This window comes from Hordeum vulgare, chromosome 7H (genome assembly GCF_904849725.1).
Source record: "Hordeum vulgare subsp. vulgare chromosome 7H, MorexV3_pseudomolecules_assembly, whole genome shotgun sequence".
Taxonomy (NCBI): Eukaryota; Viridiplantae; Streptophyta; class Magnoliopsida; order Poales; family Poaceae; genus Hordeum; species Hordeum vulgare.
The window spans coordinates 101,975,055-101,998,776 of record NC_058524.1 but is presented as its reverse complement, the minus strand read 5'-3'; the positions used below and the strand labels follow the sequence as shown (position 1 = coordinate 101,998,776).

Genomic DNA, 23,722 nt, shown 5'->3' with positions numbered 1-23,722 from the left:
AACCACGAATGGCCACCAATAGCGCCTGCATGAAGGGCATCCAACACTTGCTTTTGGAGGTCCACATTGTCACCCAGCCAAACCCGCCCGTGCTGCCGAATAATGCCATCTTGGAGCGATTAGCTATCTGGGTGATCTTTGCGAGTGGCCAACCGAGTCAACAGGCCCTAGCTGCGGGGTCATCTTGGTAACCTTGCCGGACTGCTTCCAGCCAAGCTGGCATAACTGTAGTGATGGTTGCAAGGTCACCATGGGGAGGTACGAGCATGCATGAAAGAGAATCAGCGGCCCGGTTGTCCATACCTTTTTTGTACACGATGCGGTACCTCAGGCCGAACATCTTTGTCATGATCTTTTGCTGCTAAGGGGTGGCCAGTCGCTGGTCTTCCACATGAATCACGCTCCGCTGGCCCGTGTGTACTGTGAATTCATCATTTTACACATAAGTTCTCCAATGGTCTACTGCCAGCAAAATCACCAAGCCTTCATTCTCAAATGTGCTAAGCATCCTGTTACATGGTCCCAAAGCACGACTCAAGTACCCGATAGAGTGCTTATCCTAAGACAACACTGCCCCGATGCCATAGTTTGATGCATCTGTTTCTAGCTCAAAGGGTCTGGTAAAATTGGGCACTGCCAACACTGGTGTCGTGATCAACGCCTCCTGAAGAGCCCGAAAGGCACCATCCTCCAGCTCCATCCATCGAAATACGACACCTTTCTTGAGAAGATCCTTAAGTGGTCGACAGGTGACGGCAAAACCATGCACAAACTTGCGATAATACCCAACAAGACCCATAAATCCCCGCACTCCTTTGACACTAGTAGGGACTAGCCAGTTTTGAACTGCTGCAATGTTCTTGCGATCTGTGCGAACACCATCACCGCTGATCTCATGCCCCAAGTACAGTAGTTTTGGTCGAGCAAAAGAGCATTTGCTACGTTTGATCTTCAGGTTGTGGTCTTTGAGCAGTTGGAAGACTTGTCATAACAGACTGAGGTGTGCATCCTCGTGTGCGTTGTGGATCAAGATGTCATCGATGAATACCAGCACGCCTTTCTGGAGCAGGGGAGACGGTACAATGTTCATGCCTCCCTGGAATGTGGCTGGTCCACCAGTGACGCCATAAGGCATGACCTTGAATTCAAAGTGCCCATGGTGTGTTTTAAACGTTGTTTTATGCTCATCTTCATGCCTCATCCGAATTTGGTGGTACCCCACACGAAGATCCAAGCTAGTAAACAGACGAGATCCTGCTAGTTCGTCCAAAATCTCTTTGATCACAGGTAGTGGGTAGCGATTTTTGACCGTGATGGCGTTGAGATGCCGGTAGTCCACGCAGAACCGCCAAGTGAGGTCTTTCTTCTGCACCAATAGGACCTGCGACGCGAATGGACTCACACTTAGCCGAATGATGCCTTGCTCTAACATCGTGCCACCTACCTCTCCACCTCATCTTTTTTGCGCTGGGCTGTGCCTGTAGGGGCGCAGATTCATAGGTCTTGCATCAAGGGCCAGAGGAATGGAATGATCAAAAGATCTGCGGTGGCAATCCTTTAGGCTCTTCAAACAAGACCCCAAACTGCTCAATCAGCTCGCCCAAAGCCTCCGAAATCTGTGGCTGCTCCATGTCCTGAGGAGCGGCACATAGTTGGACGACTGTGATGACTGCATCTCGGTCAAGCAGGATGTGGAGTTCTGTTCCGGAGATGAGGTCACAACGAGTGACATCCGCGCGGACTTCAAAGAGGTGCACACACTTCCCTTGGTGCTAAAAATTCATTGTCTTCTCCAACCAACGTACTTGCATAGGGATATTACAGGCCAGCCAATCAATCCCCAAAATCACATCATAACACCCGAGGGGCAGAATCTTGAGGTTGGTGGTGAATTTGACCCCTTGAGAACGCCACTCACACCCCGGTATCTCTTGATCACTGCGAATAATGCCTCCATTTGCCACACACACAGACAAGGGGTGACGCGCCTACTGGACCCCTTGCAATTGGTGAGCCAAAGATGAATTGATGAAACTATGAGATGATCCAGAGTCCACCAGCATCAGAACTTCGCATTGCTGCACCCAGCCATGCAAACACATTATCATGGGTGATTCTGCTCCTTCCAGGGCTTCCTTGGACAACACACAACAGTCTGGTTCACTTGGAACGGTCTCCGCCCGCTCAACCTTGGTCGGAGGCAACCGTGGGGGTGTGTGTGTCTCCCTCAACGATTTCCCCCGTAGATCCGTTGCAAACGTCGTGGACGATGGGCCCATGAGTGCAATCACCACGAGCTTGTAGCTACTCGCCTGGTCGATGCACAGATGCGTTCGCCGCGGATGAAGCATGGGCGACAGATTCGCGAGGCGGATCAGCGGTGCCGTCTCCTTCTCCTTGGTCAGCGCCGGATCAGGGGCTGATGCGGGCGCCGTGCGCATCGCGTGGATGCTCTGACGCAACTTCGTGACCTCCATGTCTACTGAACGCTCGATCGTCGGCCTCCACCCTTGGAGCTCAAGAACGGCGGGTGGATCTCGCTGAGCTGGGCGGACATGGCGGTGATCGTCGCCGTCAGATTAGCCAATGCCTTGTTGGTTTCCTCCATGGATGCGGTTTTTCCGTGTTGGGTCTGGATGATGGAGGGAAATCGGCCGGCCAGATTGATGACGTGGAAAAATTTCGTGAAGATCGGAGTGGCTCTCACACCAATTATTACGCTTCAAGTGGGATTTACTCTCAATCACCGGTTTGATACAAGGATTCAGCCGAATCCGAGGTTCACGCGAGAGGAAGAAGGGGGTTCAAGAGAGAGAAGCCGCCGACAGGTACGAAATACATCAACCACACCCTCGCGCACGAGGGATCGACGCCTTCTTAACCTAGCGTGTGGTGTCTCAGTCTTGGGCTGCAAACCGGCTGTTGGGCTTGATCAGACGAAAGGCACTCCAGCCCAGTAGTGACGACGGGCCGTTGGAGTAGAGGCGCTCGCTGTAGGCAGGCCGTGGGAGGCAGAGGTCGTAACATATCTCCAAACTCCAATCTCCAACCTCACCGTCGAACCACGACACCGAACCTTACACAGCAAACCCTCGGCGACCTTCCCCATGCCTCCGGCCAAAGCCAGGAAACCCCGGCGGCGGCCGCGGGCTGCGGCCGCCTCCCCAGAGAGCTCCTCGGCGCCCCCTCCGGTTGCGGCGGAGACTCCTCCCGCGTCCGCCACCCCAGAGAGATCCCCGGCGCCCCCTCCGGTTGCGGCGGAGACCACTCCCGCGGCCGCCCCGCCAGATACCTCCCCGGCGCCCCCTCCTGTTGCGGCGGAGACACCTCCCGCGTCCGCTACCGCAGAGAGATCCCCGGCGCCCCCTCCTGTTGCGGCGGAGACCACTCCCGCGGCCGCCCCGCCAGATACCTCCCCGGCGCCCCCTCCGGTTGTGTCGGCGACCCCTCCCGAGTCGGCGGAGGCTAGTGTTACGGTTGCGGAGGATGGTGGCGGGAACGACAAGATGGCGGTGGAGGATCTCGGTGAGGTGGGGCGTGAGGAGGCCACCGGGGCGGAGTCCCTAGAGGAGGAAGCCTACGAGGAGGAGCCGGATGAGGAGGTGTTGGAGGAGGAGGACCCTGATGCGGAGGATGATCCCGAGGAAGCGGAGGAGGATCTAGAGGACGCGGAGGAGGATGCTGAGGACGCTGAGGAGGAATCCGATGAAGTCGAGCATGATGAGAAGGATACCGTTCTGGCGGCTGGGTCGGAGAAGACGGCGACTGTGGATGGCGGTGATGAGGAGAAATCAATGGTAACGGTATCCAAGGAGGGCGGCGGTGAAGTTACAGGGTTGGAGTCTGCCGTGGTAGAGGAGGCCGCTAATGTGGATGATGGACTAGAAGAGGCAGAAGAGGAGGAAGCTGAAGAGGATGCAATGGAAGAGGCAGAAGAGGAGGAAGTTGAAGAGGATGCAATGGAAGAGGCAGAAGAGGAGGAAGTTGAAGAGGATGCAATGGAAGAGGATACTACAGAGCTCCCGGGAGAAGGTGCCGCCCCAGATGGTAAGTAGGGCTAGCCTATTCACGTATATTACGCAGTTCAATGCTATCTTTTTTTATAGCAATAATAATCTTGTTTTTGACTGGACTTGTGTTAGACGTTATCGCTTACAGTTTGGTGTTGTTAGGTTGAGGGTGGAGGAATCTCGTATTAATAATGTTGCATGGGAAATGGAGATTTTGTTTAGCCTTTGTCAATAGATTTTGTACCCTCACTTGCTTATTGGTGAGCACTTATGTGTCAAAATGGACCGAAGACATGAAGCTGACAATTAGCTAATTCATATATGGCATATGCCAATTTTGTCGGTTTTTACATAAAGCAAGGTTGCCATAGAGACCGAGTGCCATCTCATTAAACATGTACCCTCATGGTTGGAATGTTCAGTAGTTTATTTGTCTATTAGCACCAAACATAAAATCTATTTGTGAGGAATACTGCTGTGTATTTTTGTCATATAACACACATTCTTATGCTGAACATTATGCTTGACACTATTTCCTGTCGGATAAAAAATGCAAATTGCTTGCAAAAATCATGTTTCTCGTGCCCTATACTATGTCCAACTAGTTGATGGTTTTAACGCGGTCATCTTTTCCATGTATGCTCCAGACATGAATGAACTATCTGAAGAAGAACATGAAGAATCTGGGCATGAAGGTACAAATGGGAATAACGACGAGGATGGTGTTGCCTGCCAGTTGAATGTCCATTCTGAGGTGCAGAATGGTGAACTTGACTCCTCATTGCTCACACTGGGTTCAGTTTCAGTGGGCAATGCTAAAGACTTACAAATATTTCTTCATGGATTGCCTAAGGGTTGTCCCGAGAAAGACATTACAGAGGTCTTTTCTCAATTCGGAGAGATCGAATCTATTAAAAGAATTAGAAAAAAGAATGGCGGCGTTGCATTCGTTCGTTATATGAGCACTGAAGCTGCAAAGAAGGCTCTTGCCGAATTTAAGGAGGGAGCTGAGGTTTTGACGCAATAAACCCTTCTGTCCCTCGAATGGTTTTTCTTTGAATATGTCTTAGTTTGTTGAATAACGGCCATTATTTTCTTTGCATATTATTTTTCTCAGGTGACAGGGGAAATGGTTAAAGTATCAGCTTCTAGAGGTGATAATACTCTTTACCTTAGAAACATCTGCAAGAGCTGGACAAAAGAGCAGGTAAGATATAACAAGCTTTTTCTGATCCTGATGTTTAGAAAATCCATACATTACGTAATCCTTACATATACTCTTTCAACAGTGCTATGGTCTGAATATGTTGAATATTAGAATATTTCCATATAAATAGGAACTTATTGAGGCTGTTTGGCTCTTTGGAAGATATTGAATTTGGAAAAACTAATCTTTATATGTGTATAAAAGGCTTTTTGTTTGCCGCACTGTTTTTCAGTAGAAACGACTAGTCGTTGACTAGTCGACGAGTCGTGACTGAAAGTCGACTCAACATGTTGACTTGAATCATTGCCTTAGTCAAGCGACCCAATCGACTAGTCTCGACCGGTCCAGGTTTTTGAGTCGAACGACTAAAAGCTGGCCCTGCCTGTCATATGTTTTTCTATTTCCCCGACCCAAACCTATCCCGTGACCCACCTTGGCCGGCGCGCTGCTCCTCTCCTGTACCTATTGCTTAACTCATGTCGATTAGTCAACCATGATATTAGACTAGTCACAACTAGTCAAAAGTCGCTACCCTAGAACTCATCGACTCGAAAACATTGGTCTGGCGCCATCGTGCCGTAACTGAAATGTTGCTGATCTTTCTAATAGAATAGGATTATGTATAACAAGAACAACAACAAAGCCTTTAGTCCCAAACAAGCTGGGGTAGGCTAGAGGCGAAACCCATCAGATCTCGCGACCAACTCATGGTTCTGGCACATGGATAGCAAACTTCCACGCACCCCTGTCCATGGCTAGTTCTTTGGTGATACTCCAGTCATTCAGATCTCTCTTTACGGACTCCTTCCATGTCAAGTTCGGTCTACCCCGGCCTCTGATTAACATTTTGGATACAAAGATGTGTTCATTCACTTAGTTTATATGATATGAGATGAGGCCTGATCTACCTGTACAGTTCCACAAACTACTATGGAAGGTTTTTCTGTTTTATAACCAAATAGTGTTGATAATGGGTGTCGAGGAGTCTTAAAGTACAACAAACTACTAATGGAATGTTTTTCTGTTTTATGTCTTATTCAAACAAATTAAAATAGCAAGAGTCATGGACCTCATGTAAGCGGACAGTGAAAACTGCATAAGTTACAAGCACTAATGTGCTGTGGAAAATTCCTAATTAATAGGAACTAGTTGTCTAGTCTCATTTGCGTTCTTTTGCCATCAAAGGAATTATATTTTATTTAAATCATTTCCTTGTGAATTATGTATATATTCAAGGACTGGCAGAGTTGATCCTCTATGCAAACGAAATGGTTGCATACTTCATGATTCATTCTTGTTTATCTTGTTGTATTTGTATACTAGAAAACAAATTTCCACCAGCTTCCAATTGTTTCTCAAGATGCAACAACTTTTGCTTCATTTAGTTTAATTGTTTTCCCAACTTTAATTTGCAGGTGCGAATCTCCTTGAGAAGTATCGGTATCGATGGATTTGATATGAGTTTACCCGTTGATCCTGAAATTGGAGGACAAAACCGAGGGATTGCTTTTCTCAAATTTGCTTCGCCTGACAATGCCAAAGCTGCATCTCAGCTGCTACAGCAACCGGATCCATTGATTACCATTGTTAGAAGTGTGAAAGAATCTGCTCAAATCCCTACAGAATCAAGTCAGGAGCTTGCTATGCAGATGCAGGTAAAGCAGCTATTGCCAGTTTAGTATGTTCTAAGATATTAAGATGTCTTGCATAATTGTGAGTTGATTCATTGCTAATTCATCAATTTTGGCTGTTATGAGTTATTTGAACAACTTAATGAACTTATCTTTTGAATGCTGTCTCGAGTCAGAAATAACAGTTTCTAGTACCAGCAATGCTTGTTTGCTGAAACTTTTGGAGCATGAACAAATATTTTGGTTGCACATTTTTGAAGACTGGACTATGTTAAACCATAGAAAACATCAACTATAACCAAATAGACCAACAACCTACGGAAGGTTAGTTGGCTATATATATCTTCTTTTTATACTTAAACTTCAACTTTGGGATTTCTGCTCTTTCGCTTGGTCTTGGTTGTTTTGGATCGAGTTGCCATATTGTGATTCATCCTATGCATACCGGCCCAATTTGCCTAATCTCATCCGTTCATAGACAATCCATTTTGTCCCTTCCTGCTGCCACGAGCCCACAACCTCCTTACCCTTAAATCAGCCTTGCAAGGTCTTGTAGCACAAGAGAAACCTTGCACAAATGCCTCACTCAGATGTTGAAGGGGTATGATCTTGCACATCAGGAGTTAAGGTTGCTGAATTGAGTTATTGAGGTCTCTCTGGCTCCAGTGCTCAGATTAGTGGTGATAGGACCGTGGGAGTTAAGCCCACCAATTTTAACAATCCATGTCCATGTCTGGTACCATTGAAAGTTCTGCAATGACTTTGGTCTCATGCCCATATCTGCGGCCCCTATGTGCCTCTGTGTGTGTGTGTGTGTGTGTGTGTGTGTGTGTGTGTGTATGTGTTGATATGGTGCTGCATCAATCCTGGTAACTGGGTGTTGGCCAGTTTTAAGAATACAGAACCAGGCTCGACCGTTGTCAAAAGAACCAGAAGTTGCCCAGCAGTTTATATAATATTAGAGGTATCTTATATCATTCCAAGCATCCCACAACCAAGTTCGGTACTATATTTTGTATGCAAGTCTATACTTAAGCTAAACCGCATGTGCTTAATAGCCTTTAGTACTTTGCACCTGGAAATACTCTCATTGTTTTTGTTTTGTAATTTACCATTACTTTGTCTGTAGGTTAAAACAGTATACCTCGAACATATTCCTCTTTCTTGGGATAAGAGCAAAGTTAAAGAATGTTGCAAAGCATATGGGGTGATTCAGGATGTTCACATTTTAAAGAAGTCAAAAGCAAAAATTTCTTTTGTCGAATTCTCATCCAGGAAGAGTGCATTAGCTTGTGTGGAAGGAATAAACAGTGCCAATATTGGTGGTGAACTTAAGGTATCCTAAATCCTGCTTGTATTGGTTCTCATCTAAAACTGCTATTGTTCTTGCTAATTTGGCCACACAACTGTTCTTTTTCTGTACCTAGCTGGCTGCAAGTCTTGCTCGACCACGTCGGGAAATACAACTTGACAAGAAGAGTGCTAAAGGTGGGGTCAAGGTCAATAGTGATGCAACTTCTAAAGACACCAACAATTCTATAAAGAAAAAGAACCAGAATAGGGAGGTCGTAGTGAAGGATTCACCACATAAATTGCGAAAAGGTGATGTGAGCAAGCTGACCTCACATGTTGATGTGAAAGTACCACAATCATCCAACCCATCTAAAGGCAAACGGAAAGCCGGAAAGACTGAAAATACCGCTGTAAATGAAAGGCTACCGAAGAGAGCCCGGAAGAATCGTACGTTCTCTGACAATTTTGTTTAATTTTTGTTAATGGGTACTATTTCTATTTCTTATACATATGTTATTGTGCAGGTGATGTTCTGACAAAACCTTCCAACAGAACATCTCATGGTGGTTATGCTAGAGTTCCCTATGCAGGAGAATCTTCTGGAAACATTAAACGCCCTGGGCGATCTCGATATGTAACTGGCAACCAATCTTACCCTATTGCGGGCGCATCTTCCAGATCTAAACCAAATGCTCGTGACCTGGTATACATGAAAATTCTTGATCTTAATATCCACATTCTCATAATCTTATGTCATACATGTTTCATGTATACATTATTATATACTGCCTTATGCCTTTAGGAACCTCATGCTGGATACATCCCGCCTACAAATCGTGTTCGTGCACCTGCAAATCATGTTCCAGTCACCTATGTGTATGATCAGCCGAGGTTTTGTTTCCAATTAACTCTCTGCTTATTTGGTACTGATGAGATCTTTGCCAAATATTTAAATTATCTGGGGTTTTCCATGGTTTTGCAGAAGCGCACCATCCACTATCCATCACATTGATGATCTTCCTCATGCTAGAGGTACAATCTTGAAAATTGTTTATTACATGTACATGTGCATATCTTAATACCTGTAATAACTGCACATAATGGACATTGTGATTTAATTGTGATATACTTTTAAGTATATCTTATAGACTGGAAGTTGTACTTTTTGTTTATCTTGGAATAAGCATGTGTTCACCACGCTCAACTAGACCAAATCCAGAAATTGCCCACTAGTTGCAAAGGCTCGTTGCAACTCTCGGCGACCAAAACCGTTTTGATTACGGCTGAGGCTTGTTTCATAAGCGGTTTTCTGTCTGTAGGCCGCCACATAGCCGTTGTTTCCATGTTGCTGGACACATCCCCAGTGGGTCCATATGACAATCCTCCATCTCTTAGATTTACCCTGTCTCTCTTAGGCACCAATAAGAATGTTGACTGCAGCTCCTGCTTGCCTCAGCCATCTATGATGCACCGATACTTTGTTAAGGCCACATATCTATAGCAATACATGTATGTGACACCTGGTAACTATTCAACATGTAAATTGGCTAGCAGATTTAAATACTTAAATTCCCAACACAGACTGTCTAATACAGCCACAGCCATTAAGCATATACTGCATGAAGGGTGTGTTTGGTTGAGGAACCAACTGTCACCGAATGGAATGGTTCCATTCTAGAGGGTTCCATTCTAGAGGAACGGGTCGGTTCCGTTCCTGTGTTTGGTAGGTGCAAAAAAGTAGAATGGGTTGGTTCCGTTTCAGTGTTTGGTTTGGAAGAATGGAATGGCAAAAAATCAAAATTTCGGCAGCATTTCATTTGTATTTTGAAGAAAAAACAACATAACAATATATATATTGACATAGAACACAATTTTCAGCAATAATATCATCAGATAAGTTCATCTGGCACATCCAGAAGCAATCAGCCAATATATGTCTTGGTTCACGTACAATCCATAGCAAAGTGCACTACAGCCATACATGTTCACATACCAAATATCCAAAAGCAACCAGATGGCATTACAACCATACATGTCAAGTTCACATACTTGACAACCATACAACCATATCGAATTTCGACGGTCTTCTTCACATACCTACTCACCCAAACAGATTTGTTGGTTTCGGAAAGTTTCATGAAGGCTCTTGCGGTCTTGGGGTGGTCAACAAGATGAGCATAGTAGTGGGCAAGGTGCTCTTCATCAAATTCTTTCAAATCAGAGACTACATCCCAAAGGTCATCGGGTATATCATCATCATCTCCACTAGATTTCACAAGTGCTTCAGCCACAAGTTTAAACCCATCTTTGAGAATGGCACCTAGTGGATCCTCTAGAACTTTCACTACCTTAGCCTTCTTTTTGGGTGGTCCTTTGGGGTGAGTAGACTCACCAACTTGTGGTGATGTGTTCATCTCACCATTCTCCTCATCATCGACGTCAATAGAAAGGACATCATTTCCAGACCTTGCATTCATCCCCTTAGCCCTGGACCCTGGTTGTTCCAAAAATGGTCGCCATGGCATGATAGTGTTCAATTGGGTTGTTCAAGAAGGGAGCATCAGATTTGTGTGTCTACAAAAAAATGCAAGTCATAGTGTTCTTCGCTGAGCCTAATTGTGCAAGTATCTTCATCCCATAGAGCTCCACTTAGGAGGTGTTTGTTTCGATGAGGGGAAACTTAAACGTAAACGGGAACTGATTACACACTGTAACAACACTGGAATGGACAAACACCATTCTGTTTGGTACTGCAGTGTAAAGGAAACAGGTACCTTGCCAGTGTTTGGTTTGGCACAGTAACAACAAGCATTTTTTCCACGTACATAACATAACATGGGCTTTCACACGCAATTTGCAGGTGCTTCACCAGCACAATTTCAAATTCATCATGCAATGAAATAGTTTAAAAGTATTTTTGCATTCATCCAATGCAAAGACATCTTTTAACAAGTCGGCTCAACTTTAATGACATTACTCATTTTTAAAATGCATATTAAGTCATGGATACAGACTCAAAATTCAAGGACACTTTGAAATAAACTATTCCCTCCGCCCCAAAATAAGTGACTAAAAAATGACTCAGTTTTGTACTAACTTTAGTACAAAATAGAGTCATTTTTAAGTCACTTATTTTGGGACGGAGGGAGTACATAACTGGTCCGTAAAATTGTTTTTATAGGATAAATAGAAAGTCCAAGTTTACGATCTTGCAAAGCAGCTCTTCCATCGATCTTCATCTTCCACGCCACACCACTGATCCCATTTTCTAATCAACCTTACTTATTTCCTCATCTGCCAATAAGCGGGAGTTAAAATGAGAAATAAAGAAACACACAAGAGGCAACCAATATTTTTTTTAACAAACTAGCAATAAGAGGTGCACACAGATAGCTCAGATTTCACAATAGAACAAACTAGCAAGTAAACCGAAAACTTGTATGTCCAGAATACTTGCTTGCCGATAAAGTTTGTTGTTAAATCTCTATACTCCCCCACAATACCCCCTAGTCAGATTAGCATAGCTTGCAACATCCATATGCTTTTGTAGACCCAGCCTCCTACCCCTCTTACCTTTGCAAAACCATAAACCAGCATATGCCTACGCTACAACAAACATACACAAGTGGCAATATTTGTGCCATACCAAAAGTAGAGCACAAGTACTTTATTCAATGTTCAAAAAAGCGGTGAGCGTAAGCGGAGCGGAAGGCCACACCTTAGAGCAATGGCCGCTTAAGCGTAGCTTAACCGGGATTAAGCGTTTTTTTTTTAAAATTGACCAGAGTTTGGCTGTTTTTGGATAATATGCGTAAGAAAATAGGAAATATAGCACATAGGTAACTAAAAATCTGAAATAGCATATAAGGCTGAGGTTCAGTAGTTCACACAGGAAGCATAAATGCATAATAGTCTTAGAATGAGCATATATATAAGATAAAAGCAGCAGCAGCCAAGCAGCAGCAGCAGCAGCCAAGCAGCAGCCAAGCAGTGGCAGCAGCAACAGCCAAACAGCAGCCCCAAACTTCATGGATCATCATCCGCATAAGTGCGCCTGGTCACCACTTCATCTTCATCATCCTCATACTCTATATCCTCCTCCTCTGAATCTGTCTCCTCTACTTCTTCTTCGTCTGACTCAAACTCTTCATCATGGAGATCTCTAACTCTCGCACTTCGACGAAGCTCAAGTTGTTCACTGGTTCCCATAGCATCTCCAATCACACTCCAATGTATGCCATCTGCTCCCTCATCTCCATCTGGAAACACCATGAAAGCATGATCATCTCCTCCCTCAAACAAGAAGCCTTGTGCTTCGGATGCATCAGTACTTAGGAGAACATCAATGTTCTTCCTCTGCTTGATCTTCTTCTTCTTGGATAACAACCTTGAGTTGAACTGGATGTACACAAGCTGATTGAGGCGATCTGTTGTAAGTCGATTTCTCCTCTTGGTATGTATCTACAAGTGCCAATGCTACTAGTCAGGAACTAGTTAATAGGAACTACACAGCATTGAAACAAATTCAGTTGGTTTTGGAGACTAACCGACTCAAAACAACTCCAATTTCTCTCATAGCCGGAAGAACTTGAGGTCAAAGAAAGGATCTTCATAGCCATGTCCTTCAGCCCTGGTGTCTCACCTCCATACATTCTCCACCAAGCCACTAAATAATAATATAGGAACTTGAGTACTAGACAAAATATGCAACTAAGTGAATGTTTTGCAAGTAATGACTAACCAGGATTATAGTCAAAGTTTTGGCAAGTCCTAGCAAGCTTCTTTGCAAAGGATCCATCTCTGCTTTGGAACTTGCCTATTTCATAGTTCACAACTTGGTCTTGCATGTTGTCATCACCATGATAGAATGTCTCCACACAAGAATAGAAGGCTGTATTGATGTTAACAGAATCAAATATGCTGTCATCTGCATAGCTATAGTGTGGATTCAGCAAATATGCAGTCAACTGCAGCGGGGCATCTAGCCTATCTTTCATCTTCTTTTCAACTATAGCCAACACATCTTTGTAGCGCGCCTTGACATTACCAAAGGCCTCTTTGATTTCTTTCTTTGCCTTCACAATCTCTCCATACACCCAACCCATTGAGGGCCGTGCATCACCATCAACCAACCGGAGGACCTTTACCAACGGCTCGGAACACCTTGATGCAGAGATTCACACCCTTCCAGAATGGCTTGTTGAGGATTATGGCTGTAGTATCCTTGCCTTTCTTTGAGTGCACGTCCTTGATCTTGTCCCACTTAGAGGATACCACCATCTTTCTTAGTGAATCAGCCTTGTCTGCAAGGCTTTGCAAAGTGAGGAATTGGGAAGCAAATCTGGTTACTCCCGGCCTTATGATTTCTCTCTTCTTGGTGAAGGATCTCATGCACTAGGTGCGATGGTGCCCATACACAAATATTGTGAAAGCCTTCGCTTGATCAATTATCTTCTTGAACTTAGCTAAGTTGCCAATCCCTTGTAGCATCAAATTGACAGTGTGAGTTGCACACGAGCTCCAAAATATCTTCGGCCTCTTCACTTTCAAGAGATCCTTAGCTCCCATGTTGTTCGAAGCATTGTCAGTCACAACCTGCACCACATGTTCAGCACCTAATTCTTCAATTGTCTTGTCAACTAGATTGAAGATCATCTCACTTGTATGCGGTGTGTCCGATGTTTTCTTTGACTTGATGAAGCTAACACCTTCCGAGCAATGTGTGACCTGATTCATAATGCTTCTCCTCTTCATGTCAGTCCAAGCATCAGCCATGAGAGAGCAACCATGCTTGCCCTTCTCAACCTCTCGGTCCTTGAGTTCACTCTTGGTTCTTGCATACTCAGACTTTAGCAAAGTCTCTCGGAGATCATATTGACTAGGTGGATCTAGATCTTGGCCAAATTGACCAATGGCCTGAACCATCTGCCTAAACTCATCATTGTCAATTGCATTGAACGGTATTGCTGCATTGCATATAAGAGAGACACATCTTAGCATAGGAGGGCAGCAAACAATCTACAATTTAACTGAAAAACAGGGAAGCAAGCTCTTACCATGGGTGAACACCCATCTTGCAATGTACTCATGTGCTCGAAGTGATCTCTCCTCCCATGCTGCCTTGTTAATCTTCATTTGCTTGAGTCTTGCTTCTCCCGATAACTTGGGGTCAATGGTACGTGTCCACTTATCTATAGGACCTAAAACATGAGGTTGTGAGCTACCAATACAAGTGAGTTCATCATCATCTTGAGCTTGACCTTGAGAAGTGGATGATGCATCAATATCAATAACAACGGCATCTCTCACAGCCTTCTCATGCTCATACTTCTTTCGCTTCTTTGCTGCCTTTTGTTCAAAAGCTTTTAAGCAAGCTTCTTTAGCTTCTTGTGGGCATTTGAGTTTGCCGCAATGTGTTGCTTCAGCCGGTAAATACCTCCTGTGAAAATCTGACTGCAGAAATTACACTTCACTCTCTGAAGGTTGTCAGGATCAACCAGCTGGCCATAGGCCCAACCCATATCATCAGAATTCCTCTTGAGAGTCTTTGCTCTCTCTTCTGCCGAAGTTGCTGCTGCACTAGCATCATCTCCTCCTCCTGACTCCATTCTAGAACAGAACTAAAGCACTAAACTGCTGCTGCCTGCTGTTGAAATTAACAAAGGAGGCAAGGGCCAATTAATGGAAGAGGAACTGGACAACTGAACAGTTATACAGCAACACAAAGGCAAAATGGCGCTGGAGTGCTGCATGCCTACCTATGGAAGAGGAAGAGCCAGAGGAGGAGAGGATGAGGAGGAGGAGAGGAGGAAGACGAGATCCTCACCTGAACTTGTAGGGGTGGACGTCCAGGAGGATGAGGAGGAGCTCAGATCCAGTCTGGGGATGAGAAGGAAGAATCTGAATGCATGAAGCTCTGAGAAACCCTAGCCGTCAGTGGATCTCTCCTCTCCCTCTCCCCTTTTAACTGAGTAAACCCTAGCCTAACAGGTACATTATTAGAGCACGAGTAGCAGATATATAAATTGCGCTTCATGGGTAACAAAATGTCCAAGTACATTGCTATGTCCTTCTACATGAAAGAGCATTTGTTCATGAATTTGGCGAATCAAGTCATCTTAGGTAAATATATACAAGAAAAATCTCTGTAGAAAAACACAGGAATTTGGCGAATCAAGTCACCGTAGGTGTGAATACCACTCTACTGAACAAATTACTTCAGGAATTTTATTACACAAGCTCACAGGACATCACAAGGTACAATCATGTATAGATCAAACAGGCCACAAGATCTGTAGGTAGACTAGTAACCATATCCTCATGCATTAGATCAATCTTGAGCACCAGAGACTAGATCAAGAATAGAACAGATCACATATCAGATGGGCAGGTGGACTAGTAACCCTAACCTCACAAGATCTGCACGAGGAGCTTGATGGAGGATGAACTTGTCGGCCGTGCTGCTCCTCCTCGGCGGCGATGGACCTTGCTGCTCCTCGGCGGCAGCTTCAACGGTCCATCCTCGTCGGCGTCGGTGGTGACTTCAACTATCCGTCCTCGTCGGCTACTTCGACTCTCCGTCCTCGTCGGCCGGCGTGGCAGGGAGGTGTTGGTGCTGCACGAGGAGAAGGGATTCGTCCGGAGTCGGAGGGGATCGAAGGGGATCTGCGAGGCAGCGATGCTGGATGAAGCGCGGGGGCGGCGCTGGACGGGGCGGCGGATGGGTTCATGGGGGGCGAGGAGGCGATCTTGTGAGGGTAGACGGGAAGGTGACGCTTCGTTACCGGGGGGAGGTAGATGGTGGCGATCGAGACTTGGGCTGGAACCATTTACAGAGGGAGATGATTACGGTGCATCCTTTCCAAATGCCTGGAACGGTTATTGTTAACGCTGTAAACAGGTGACGGTGCGAATTGGTCCAAACAAACACCTCCTTAAATTCTTCAATTTGACAACCCTACCCCAAATCTTCCTCTTGAGATGGGTTTCTAACTTGATCAGAGGTGATAGCTAGCTTGAATTGCTCGTTCAAAACAGCAGCACATTGTTTGAGATGGTTTCTAACTTGATCGGAGGTGATAGCTAGCTTGAATTGCTCGTTCAAAACAGCAGCACATTGCTTGTGATGTGTCTCCCGGAATCCACTAGAAGTTCTCTTCCCTTTAGCAACAATGCCAGCCAAAAAACCTAACATAGAGTTGGTCATGGAAGTGGTCCATACGATGACCCCGCTTTTCCTGGAGTTCCCACTTGCAGCAGTAACTTCAATGTTATCCATTTCTGTTCAGCCATCAGGAAAAGGCAAAAGAGTGAATTAAAGCATCACAAAAACATCATATAAAAGTTACAATCTGCCCAGCCATGGAAATGTTGCAATAAAAAGGATGAAATAATCACAGACACATAATATAGAAGTTACATTCTGCTCAGCCATGTAAATGTTGCAATAAAATGGATGAAATCATCCCAAATACATTGTTCAACATATACCACAGTCTGTCCAGCCATCATATAAATGCAAAAGTAGTTGCATAAACATTACAAATACATAGTGCAACAAACTCATGAATTTGCATACATGAGTTGCCCATCTTCCCACATTTGGGTAGCAATTTGTAGCCTATGGTCTACCAAGGCCCTATTGTCACTTAATTGTTGCCTTGATGTTCGAATTGGTTGGGTGGTCCATGTCACTTCCGGTATAACGAGTTCATCAATCCCTTGTGATAGTGCATAATTATGAAGAACACAACTGGCTATAACAATATCGACTTGGACCGGGAAAGTGAAGAATGGTTTGGCATCATCTAAAATTTTGAAACGCCTCTTCAGAGATCCAAAAGCCCTCTCTACCATCACCCGTAGAGATGAGTGCCTAAGGTTGAATAGCTCCTTACCATTTTGGACTCGATTGTTGTCCCACTCATTCAAATGGTACCTCACGCCACAAAAAGGTGGTAAGAACCCAGGCTTGGCTCCATAACCAGCCACAAAAAGGTGGTAAGAACCCAGGCTTGGCTCCATAACCAACATCAACTAGGTAGTACTTCCCTAAAAAATTAAAACAAAGATTGGTTACAATGGTTTCTTAAGGCAGTAACAATTTCTATCTAGGCCAACTTACCATGTGGTACTTGTAAACCTCTCTCGCGAGTTTATGCATCGGCTAAGACGGTCGTGTCGTGTGCAGACCCTTCCCAACCAGCCAACACATATGTGAAGCGGAGGTCAAAATCTACTGCTGTCATCAATTTTGAGTGGTAAAAGCCTTCCTACCACGGAAAGAATGCTCCACATCTTTGGTAACACCTGCTAGCACATGTGTACCATCGATAGCTTCAATACAATCCTAAGTGACCAGCATTAAATGGCATATCATATAGCCTAGATAGCTAAGTGTAGTTTCTGAAATTACCTTAAAATATGGGTCAAATCGATGGTTTCCTGCAATTTTTGTGGGGGTCTCCAATGATGGTCGCCTTATGTAATCATTACGAAGCTCGCCTATGTCATGAAGAGTCTTTCTAAAATAGATGCTGGTTGTGCCGTATGATTTACCAAAATTGGCTGAAACAACCCTATTCTGAAATTTATGCCCAATTGTATGCAAAAACATTGCCAATTGTCGCCTCCACACTAAGATGTGGACTGTCTTCTAGCAACTTGCGTTCCCTCAATATACCACACAAGCGAAAAAATGCAGCTCTTTCAAACTTTAGCATGTTTTTGCATAACACATCGCGTTGCCAATTGTTTTTGGTTTAGATAGTCAAATCTGATTCAATCCCTTTCATGCATTGGGCCATAGGTAATACGTGGTCTCCTCTTCCTTATTATAGCCCGAACAATGACTGCAATTGCAGCTAGTGCAACAAAAGCAATTGCTCCCCTAGCCATCCTCTTTCTTTTGTTCATCTTGATCATCTACAATGATACATACTATCAAAATATGGCTACAAATTACTTCTAACAATGGATCTACACAACAATATATAGAAGAAATAGAGGAAGAATATTGCACGAACAGAAAAATAATTCTGTCCATCAATCCAATGTGAGCATCAGCAACTGCACCTTGGCTCGTCGCCGCCGCTGCTGCTTGCTGGCGCTGGCGCCGCCGCCTGTTGGGTCACCGCAGCTTCCTGCTGGGTCGCCGCCGCCGTGCTGCTTGCTAGGTCGTCGCCAACCCGCTGATGCGCCCCATCACAGAGGAGAGATGACGAGAAGGAGAGGGATCCGGCGCAGGAGAGCTGTGGGAGGGTTACGACGATGAGAGATGAGCGGGAGAGAGCAGATCGAGAGGGAGGGAGAGATGCGGGAGTGTGGCTGTGCTGGGCAGGGGGATGGGAGAGGGTAGGGCTCGGGCGAGGGCGAGGGGAAAGAGGGTCATTCCCTGTCGTCCGCTCGAACTGGAGGTATTACTTGGTTCCGCATATAGATGGAATATTCTCTTTTATGGGATTGGTGGGTTCCGGTTCCTTCTACTAACCAAACATGAGAATGGGCTCTCGGAAAGGGACGGACCCGTGAAATTCCATCTGATGACAACAACCAAATACACCCGAAAAAAACGTAGTACACTCGGGGAGGGAGGAGGCTTGCTCTAGCGTTTCCTCTGGATGTGTGCACATAATTGACTCTTATATCTCCGGAGTTGTAAAATTAAGGACAACGTTGCCTCTATCGGCAACGAGGTGCCTAGGTCTGTTCTACATGCGTTGCATCTGCCTTTGCTCCATTCTTCTTCCCATCACATGCTTCTTATCTCACCCACTGTCGCCATGACTTCTATCCAATGGGTCTTCTCCACGAGGAGACGATGGAGCCACCCCTCCCGCACTACAAAATGCCTGTCGGTGTCTATGTCCATGGACAGTGTATCATATTCACATTAGGTGAAGGCGGCGTGCCTGGCTGGGTCCAATCAGCCCTAATCTCCGTGGGGATGCAGGGGCTCGGGTGCGACTGCTTCAATGCAATTTCCATCAATCTGGAGCTGGAGGACTCGTCGTCTGACCTTCTTCCCCCTTCCCCTGGAAAGATGTCATCAGCGGCGTTGGCTGTAACCAAGCCCCCTTGGCAGTGGCTGCAGATCATTTAGCCCCACACTTGCTCGAGAGCCCACAAAATCAGCTAAATTTTATGCATATGCTACTCAGAAGGTCGCAAAGCGAGCTGTGAGTGGAGCAAGGGGTCGGGCGTATGAGGACCTCTACCAACGGTTAGACACGAAGGAAGGCGAAAGGGACATCTATAAGATGGCCAAGATCCGAGAGAGGAAGATGAGGGATGTTGACCAAACCAAGTGCATCAAGGACGGAGCAGAGCAACTCCTGGTGAAGAACGAGGAGATTAAGGCATTAAGCATAGATGGCGGGAGTACTTTGACAAGCTGTTCAATGGGGGAGAGTGAGAGCTCTACCATTGATCTGGATGACTCTTTTGATGATACTAGCAAGCGTTTTGTGCGGCGAATCCAGGAGCAGGAGGTCAAGGAGGCTTTAAAGAGGATGAAAGGAGGCAAGACGATGGGCCCTGATTGTATCCCCATTAAGGTGTGGAGAGGCCTCGGGGACATAACAATAGTATGGCTAACCAAACTTTTCAACCTCATTTTTCGGTCAAACAAGATGCCACCAATCTTTAAGAACAAGGGGGATGTTCAGAGTTGTACTAATTACAGTGGAATTAAATTGATGAGCCATACAATGAAGCTATGAGAGAGAGTCATTGAGCACCGCTTAAGAAGAATGGCAAGCGTGGCCAAAAATCAGTTTGGTTCCATGCCTAGGAGGTCGACCATGGAAGCCATTTTCTTGGTACAACAACTTATGGAGAGATATAGGGAGCAAAAGAAGGACTTGCATATGGTGTTCATTGACTCGGAGAAGGCCTATGATAAGATACCGCGGAATGTTATGTGGTGGGCCTGGAGAAACACAAAGTCCCAGCAAAGCACATTACCCTCATCAAGGACATGTACGATAATGTTGTGACAAGTGTTCGAACAAGTGATGGCGACACTGATGACTTCTCGATTAAGATAGGACCGCATCAGGGGTCAGCTTTGAGCCCTTATCTTTTTGCCTTGGTGATGGATGAGGTCACAAGGGATATACAAGGAGATATCCCATGGTGTATGCTCTTTGCGGACGATGTGGTGCTAGTCGATGATAGTCGGACGGGGGTCAACAGGAAGTTTTGAGTTATGGAGGCAAACCTTGGAATCGAAAGGTTTTAGACTTAGTAGGACTAAGACCGAGTACATGATGTGCGCTTTCAGTACTACTAAGCACGAGGAGGAGGGGGATGTTAGTCTTGATGGGTAGGTGGTACCTCACAAGGACATCTTTCGTTATTTAGGGTCAATGTTGCAGAAGGATGGGGATATCAATGAAGATGTGAGTGGCGCCAAGCTTCTGACATTCTTTGTGACAAGAGGGTGCCACAAAAGCTAAAAGACAAGTTCTATAGGACGACGGTTTGACCCGAAATGTTGTATGGTATTGAGTGTTGGCCGACTAAAAGGCGACATGTGCAACAGCTAGGTGTGGCGGAGATGCGCATGTTGAGATGGATGTGTGGCCACACAAGGAAGGACTAAATCCGGAATGATGATATACGAGATAGAGTTGGGGTAGCGCCAATTGAAGAGAAGCTTGTCCAACATCGTCTGAGATGGTTTGGGCATATTCAGCGCAGGCCTCTAGAAGCCCTAGTGCATAGCGGACGGCTAAAGCATGCTGATAATGTCAAGAGAGGTCGGGGTAGACTGAACTTGACATGGGAAGAGTCCGTTAAGAAAGATCTAAAGGATTGGAGCATCACCAAAGAACTAGCCATGGACAGGGGTGCATGTAAGCTTGCTATCCATGTGCCAGCACCATGAGTTGGTCGCGAGATCTTATGGGTTTCACCTCTAGCCTACCCCAACTTGTTTGGGACTAAAGGCTTTGTTGTTGTTTTTGTTTTTTGTTGTTGTTGTTGTTGTTGTTGTTGTTGTTGTTGTTGTTGTTGCTACTCAGAGTGACATCTTGTGATTCTGTGGGGGAAGAATAATTTCGGCGGTACATCAGAGAATCCTGGAGCCTTTTCCCCCCATTGCCTTCGTTCTATACTGCTGAGATAGCAGTAGTTAGAATACCTTGTTTTTCGGACACTATGGGAGAACACACACACTTTGAACGAGCAAAGACCCAGCTGAGAGCAGTTCAAAACGTTTTTTGCCGAAAGCCGGTGGTAAAAAATTAACCAACATTAGACTTGGGACAATGGTTGTTGAGTTGAACAGAACCAGTGGAGAACACCAACTCAGTCTTCAGCTGTGAATTTGAGGACTTGATTAGAATTGAGTTGGATACATTTTAGGTGGTGCTATTGAATTGCTTTTGTTTGAACTCTTACACTAGGTTCATCATTTATTGTATCCTAGTACTTGCTCTCAGTTAGTCAAAGCTAGTTCAGTTTGTAATACATTTTTGTTGCATTTGGCAGAAATAGCAGTTCCACCACCAGCCTATGGGTACACAAGCAATCCTCAATACCAGGTTTGTATACTTTGTCCTACTCATTCACTGCAATGTCTTTGTATTTTCAGTCTGGAGTAGTATCAATGTACAATATGCATACCCCACAAGAGCACACTGCTGGTTCTGTTCTGAATATGGCTGCTGATAAAATATAATGCACTTGTTGGAAACTTAAATTGATATAATTTGTCAAATAAACTTTATTGTGTCAGTATAACTGTATTCATCCTGATGTCATAATTAAAGGTAGTTATTCATATATTGGGAATTTCTTTTTGAAATCAGATATGCCACTTTTTTCTGGGACCGACCATCTTAGAAATTGTTAAACCAACATCCAACTCAGTGGTTGGTTTTTCACCCTACTTTAAGATATTGAGCATCATTTTAATAGTGCATACTAGAAAAGAAGTAAAAAAAGTATATACTTGGAGTTACTTTCCATGATAAATCGATCGACTTTATTTCAATGTCGCCAATCTTTATTATGTATCCTACTCCCTCCGTTCCTAAATATAAGTCTTTCTAGAGATTCTACTACGGACTACATACTGAATAAAATGAATGAATCTACACTCTAAAGTATGTCTATATACATCCGTTTGTAGTTCGTATTGAAATATCTAGAAAGACTTATTTAGGAACAGGAGGGAGTATATGACTAGATGGGTGATCCCTACTAACATATTTCTCTCAACATGCAACCGTGTTTGGGAAAACTCCACCTCAAAATGCTACCATGTATGCGAAAAGACCCAGCCTTTACATTTTATGGCGCTAACTCGTATTCCCTCTTTAAAGAAATATAGGTGTGTTTAGATCACTACTTTAGTGATCTAAACGCTCTTATATTTGTTTACGGAGGGAGTATGAATTAAATATTTTACAAGTCTACAAAATACAACAACTCGTGTATCTACAGTTTCATTGTCATATTATTGTTTTAGATATGCATATACCATGCAATCAAAACTCTGAAATATATTGCAACCAATTCTAGTATCTAGCATTAGTGGTGAAGCAATCAGAAATTTAGTAGTATTACTATGTAATATTAGTTGTGGACCTGTCAGAATGGCCTGTTGAGAACTTGAGTTATGTTTGTAAACCTTCGTTTATCATCTTCCTCAAATCTGTGGTCGGTGGTCCGTAACTGAGCTATTTTGGTGCACAGGATGGATATCCATACGCCTACCTTCCTCCGCCTCGTCCAAGTGGATCTTACCACTACCCAGGAACTGGCGCATACAGCCCGCGAAGGAGATACTACTGACAAAAATCCTAGTGCCAATTCCATGCTTTCGTGTGTAATACTGCAAATACAGAACGTTTGCAGTTTCCAGGGACACGTATGTTGTTTTGCTAGATGGCTGATGCTGGAAAGAAGTAACATTCAGTTCTGTCTGGATGCTTAGGTTTTCAATTTATGTTCGAGTGAAAAAGCATCATTAGTCCATAATCTCGTTTACATTTTGGTCCAAGGAATGATCAGAGAGGATAGAGGATCAACCCTGATATTTTTTGGGGTTTATACAGTAAAATGCACCTCTCTCGGCATTTCATTGAACACAACATGTGCAACCTCGCTCCATGTCAATGGCCTCACCGTTGGTTTGTTGCTGCGACTTGCCGCCATGTGCCTTTGCTAAGCTTGTGGGCGGAGGTGAGGACCAATGACGCGCGAGTGTTGGCGTAGGTCGCCAGTCGTTTCTTCCGACGAGCGCCATGAAGCATGGTGCTTCTTGACAGCAGCAACACACGCAGCGTACAAAGTTTGCAGCCGGCCCGCTTGATTCGATCCGGCAAACAGGCGAACACACACACACAGCAAGCATTCTTGTACATCGTCATTTGATGCGTTTTCAGTTGCCGTCACGTGTCGCACTTTGAGCGCATTCTTTGAGTTTTATTTTTATTTTTCCGCACGCGTTTCCGGCTTTTTAGATTTTTTTTTGGTGTTTCGGTTTTTGTGGTCTTTTTTAGTTTTTAGTTTTTTTTGATTTTTTTTACGAGAGACATGGTTTTTTCTGTCTTCGTGAGAGACACACAACT

At 44.7% G+C, this 23,722-nt stretch overlaps 2 protein-coding genes across 3 annotated transcripts; one reads left to right on the top strand and one right to left on the bottom strand.

The window, feature by feature from the left end:
* Positions 1-467: 467 nt before the first annotated feature.
* On the bottom strand, positions 468-2,768 carry LOC123407740. The gene has a single exon (XM_045100940.1). The coding sequence runs from the start codon at positions 2,475-2,477 to the stop codon at positions 1,989-1,991; it is 489 nt and encodes a 162-aa protein (XP_044956875.1). The 5' UTR covers positions 2,478-2,768; the 3' UTR covers positions 468-1,988.
* Positions 2,769-3,013: 245 nt separating this feature from the next.
* On the top strand, positions 3,014-23,237 carry LOC123412679 (nucleolin-like). 2 transcript variants are annotated; one of them, XM_045105624.1, is made up of 11 exons: positions 3,014-4,047; positions 4,658-5,022; positions 5,128-5,217; positions 6,633-6,872; positions 7,978-8,184; positions 8,276-8,588; positions 8,666-8,844; positions 8,944-9,017; positions 9,124-9,173; positions 21,636-21,688; positions 22,845-23,237. In XM_045105624.1, exons 1-11 carry the CDS (start codon positions 3,108-3,110, stop codon positions 22,941-22,943), a joined length of 2,610 nt encoding a protein of 869 aa, XP_044961559.1. In that variant the 5' UTR covers positions 3,014-3,107; the 3' UTR covers positions 22,944-23,237. The 2 variants fall into 2 exon arrangements, with proteins under 2 accessions (XP_044961559.1, XP_044961558.1); XM_045105623.1 differs by having other exon boundaries at positions 8,944-9,032.
* Positions 23,238-23,722: the final 485 nt, after the last annotated feature.

Excerpts from the sequence above, each read along its gene's own strand:
- LOC123407740 (XM_045100940.1), bottom strand. The coding sequence starts at position 2,477 with ATGGAGGTCACGAAGTTGCGTCAGAGCATCCACGCGATGCGCACGGCG.
- LOC123412679 (XM_045105623.1), top strand. The coding sequence starts at position 3,108 with ATGCCTCCGGCCAAAGCCAGGAAACCCCGGCGGCGGCCGCGGGCTGCG. Across the intron at positions 8,589-8,665 it reads GAAGAGAGCCCGGAAGAATC|GTGATGTTCTGACAAAACCT; the intron begins GTACGTTCTCTG and ends GTTATTGTGCAG. Across the intron at positions 21,689-22,844 it reads CAAGCAATCCTCAATACCAG|GATGGATATCCATACGCCTA; the intron begins GTTTGTATACTT and ends TTTGGTGCACAG.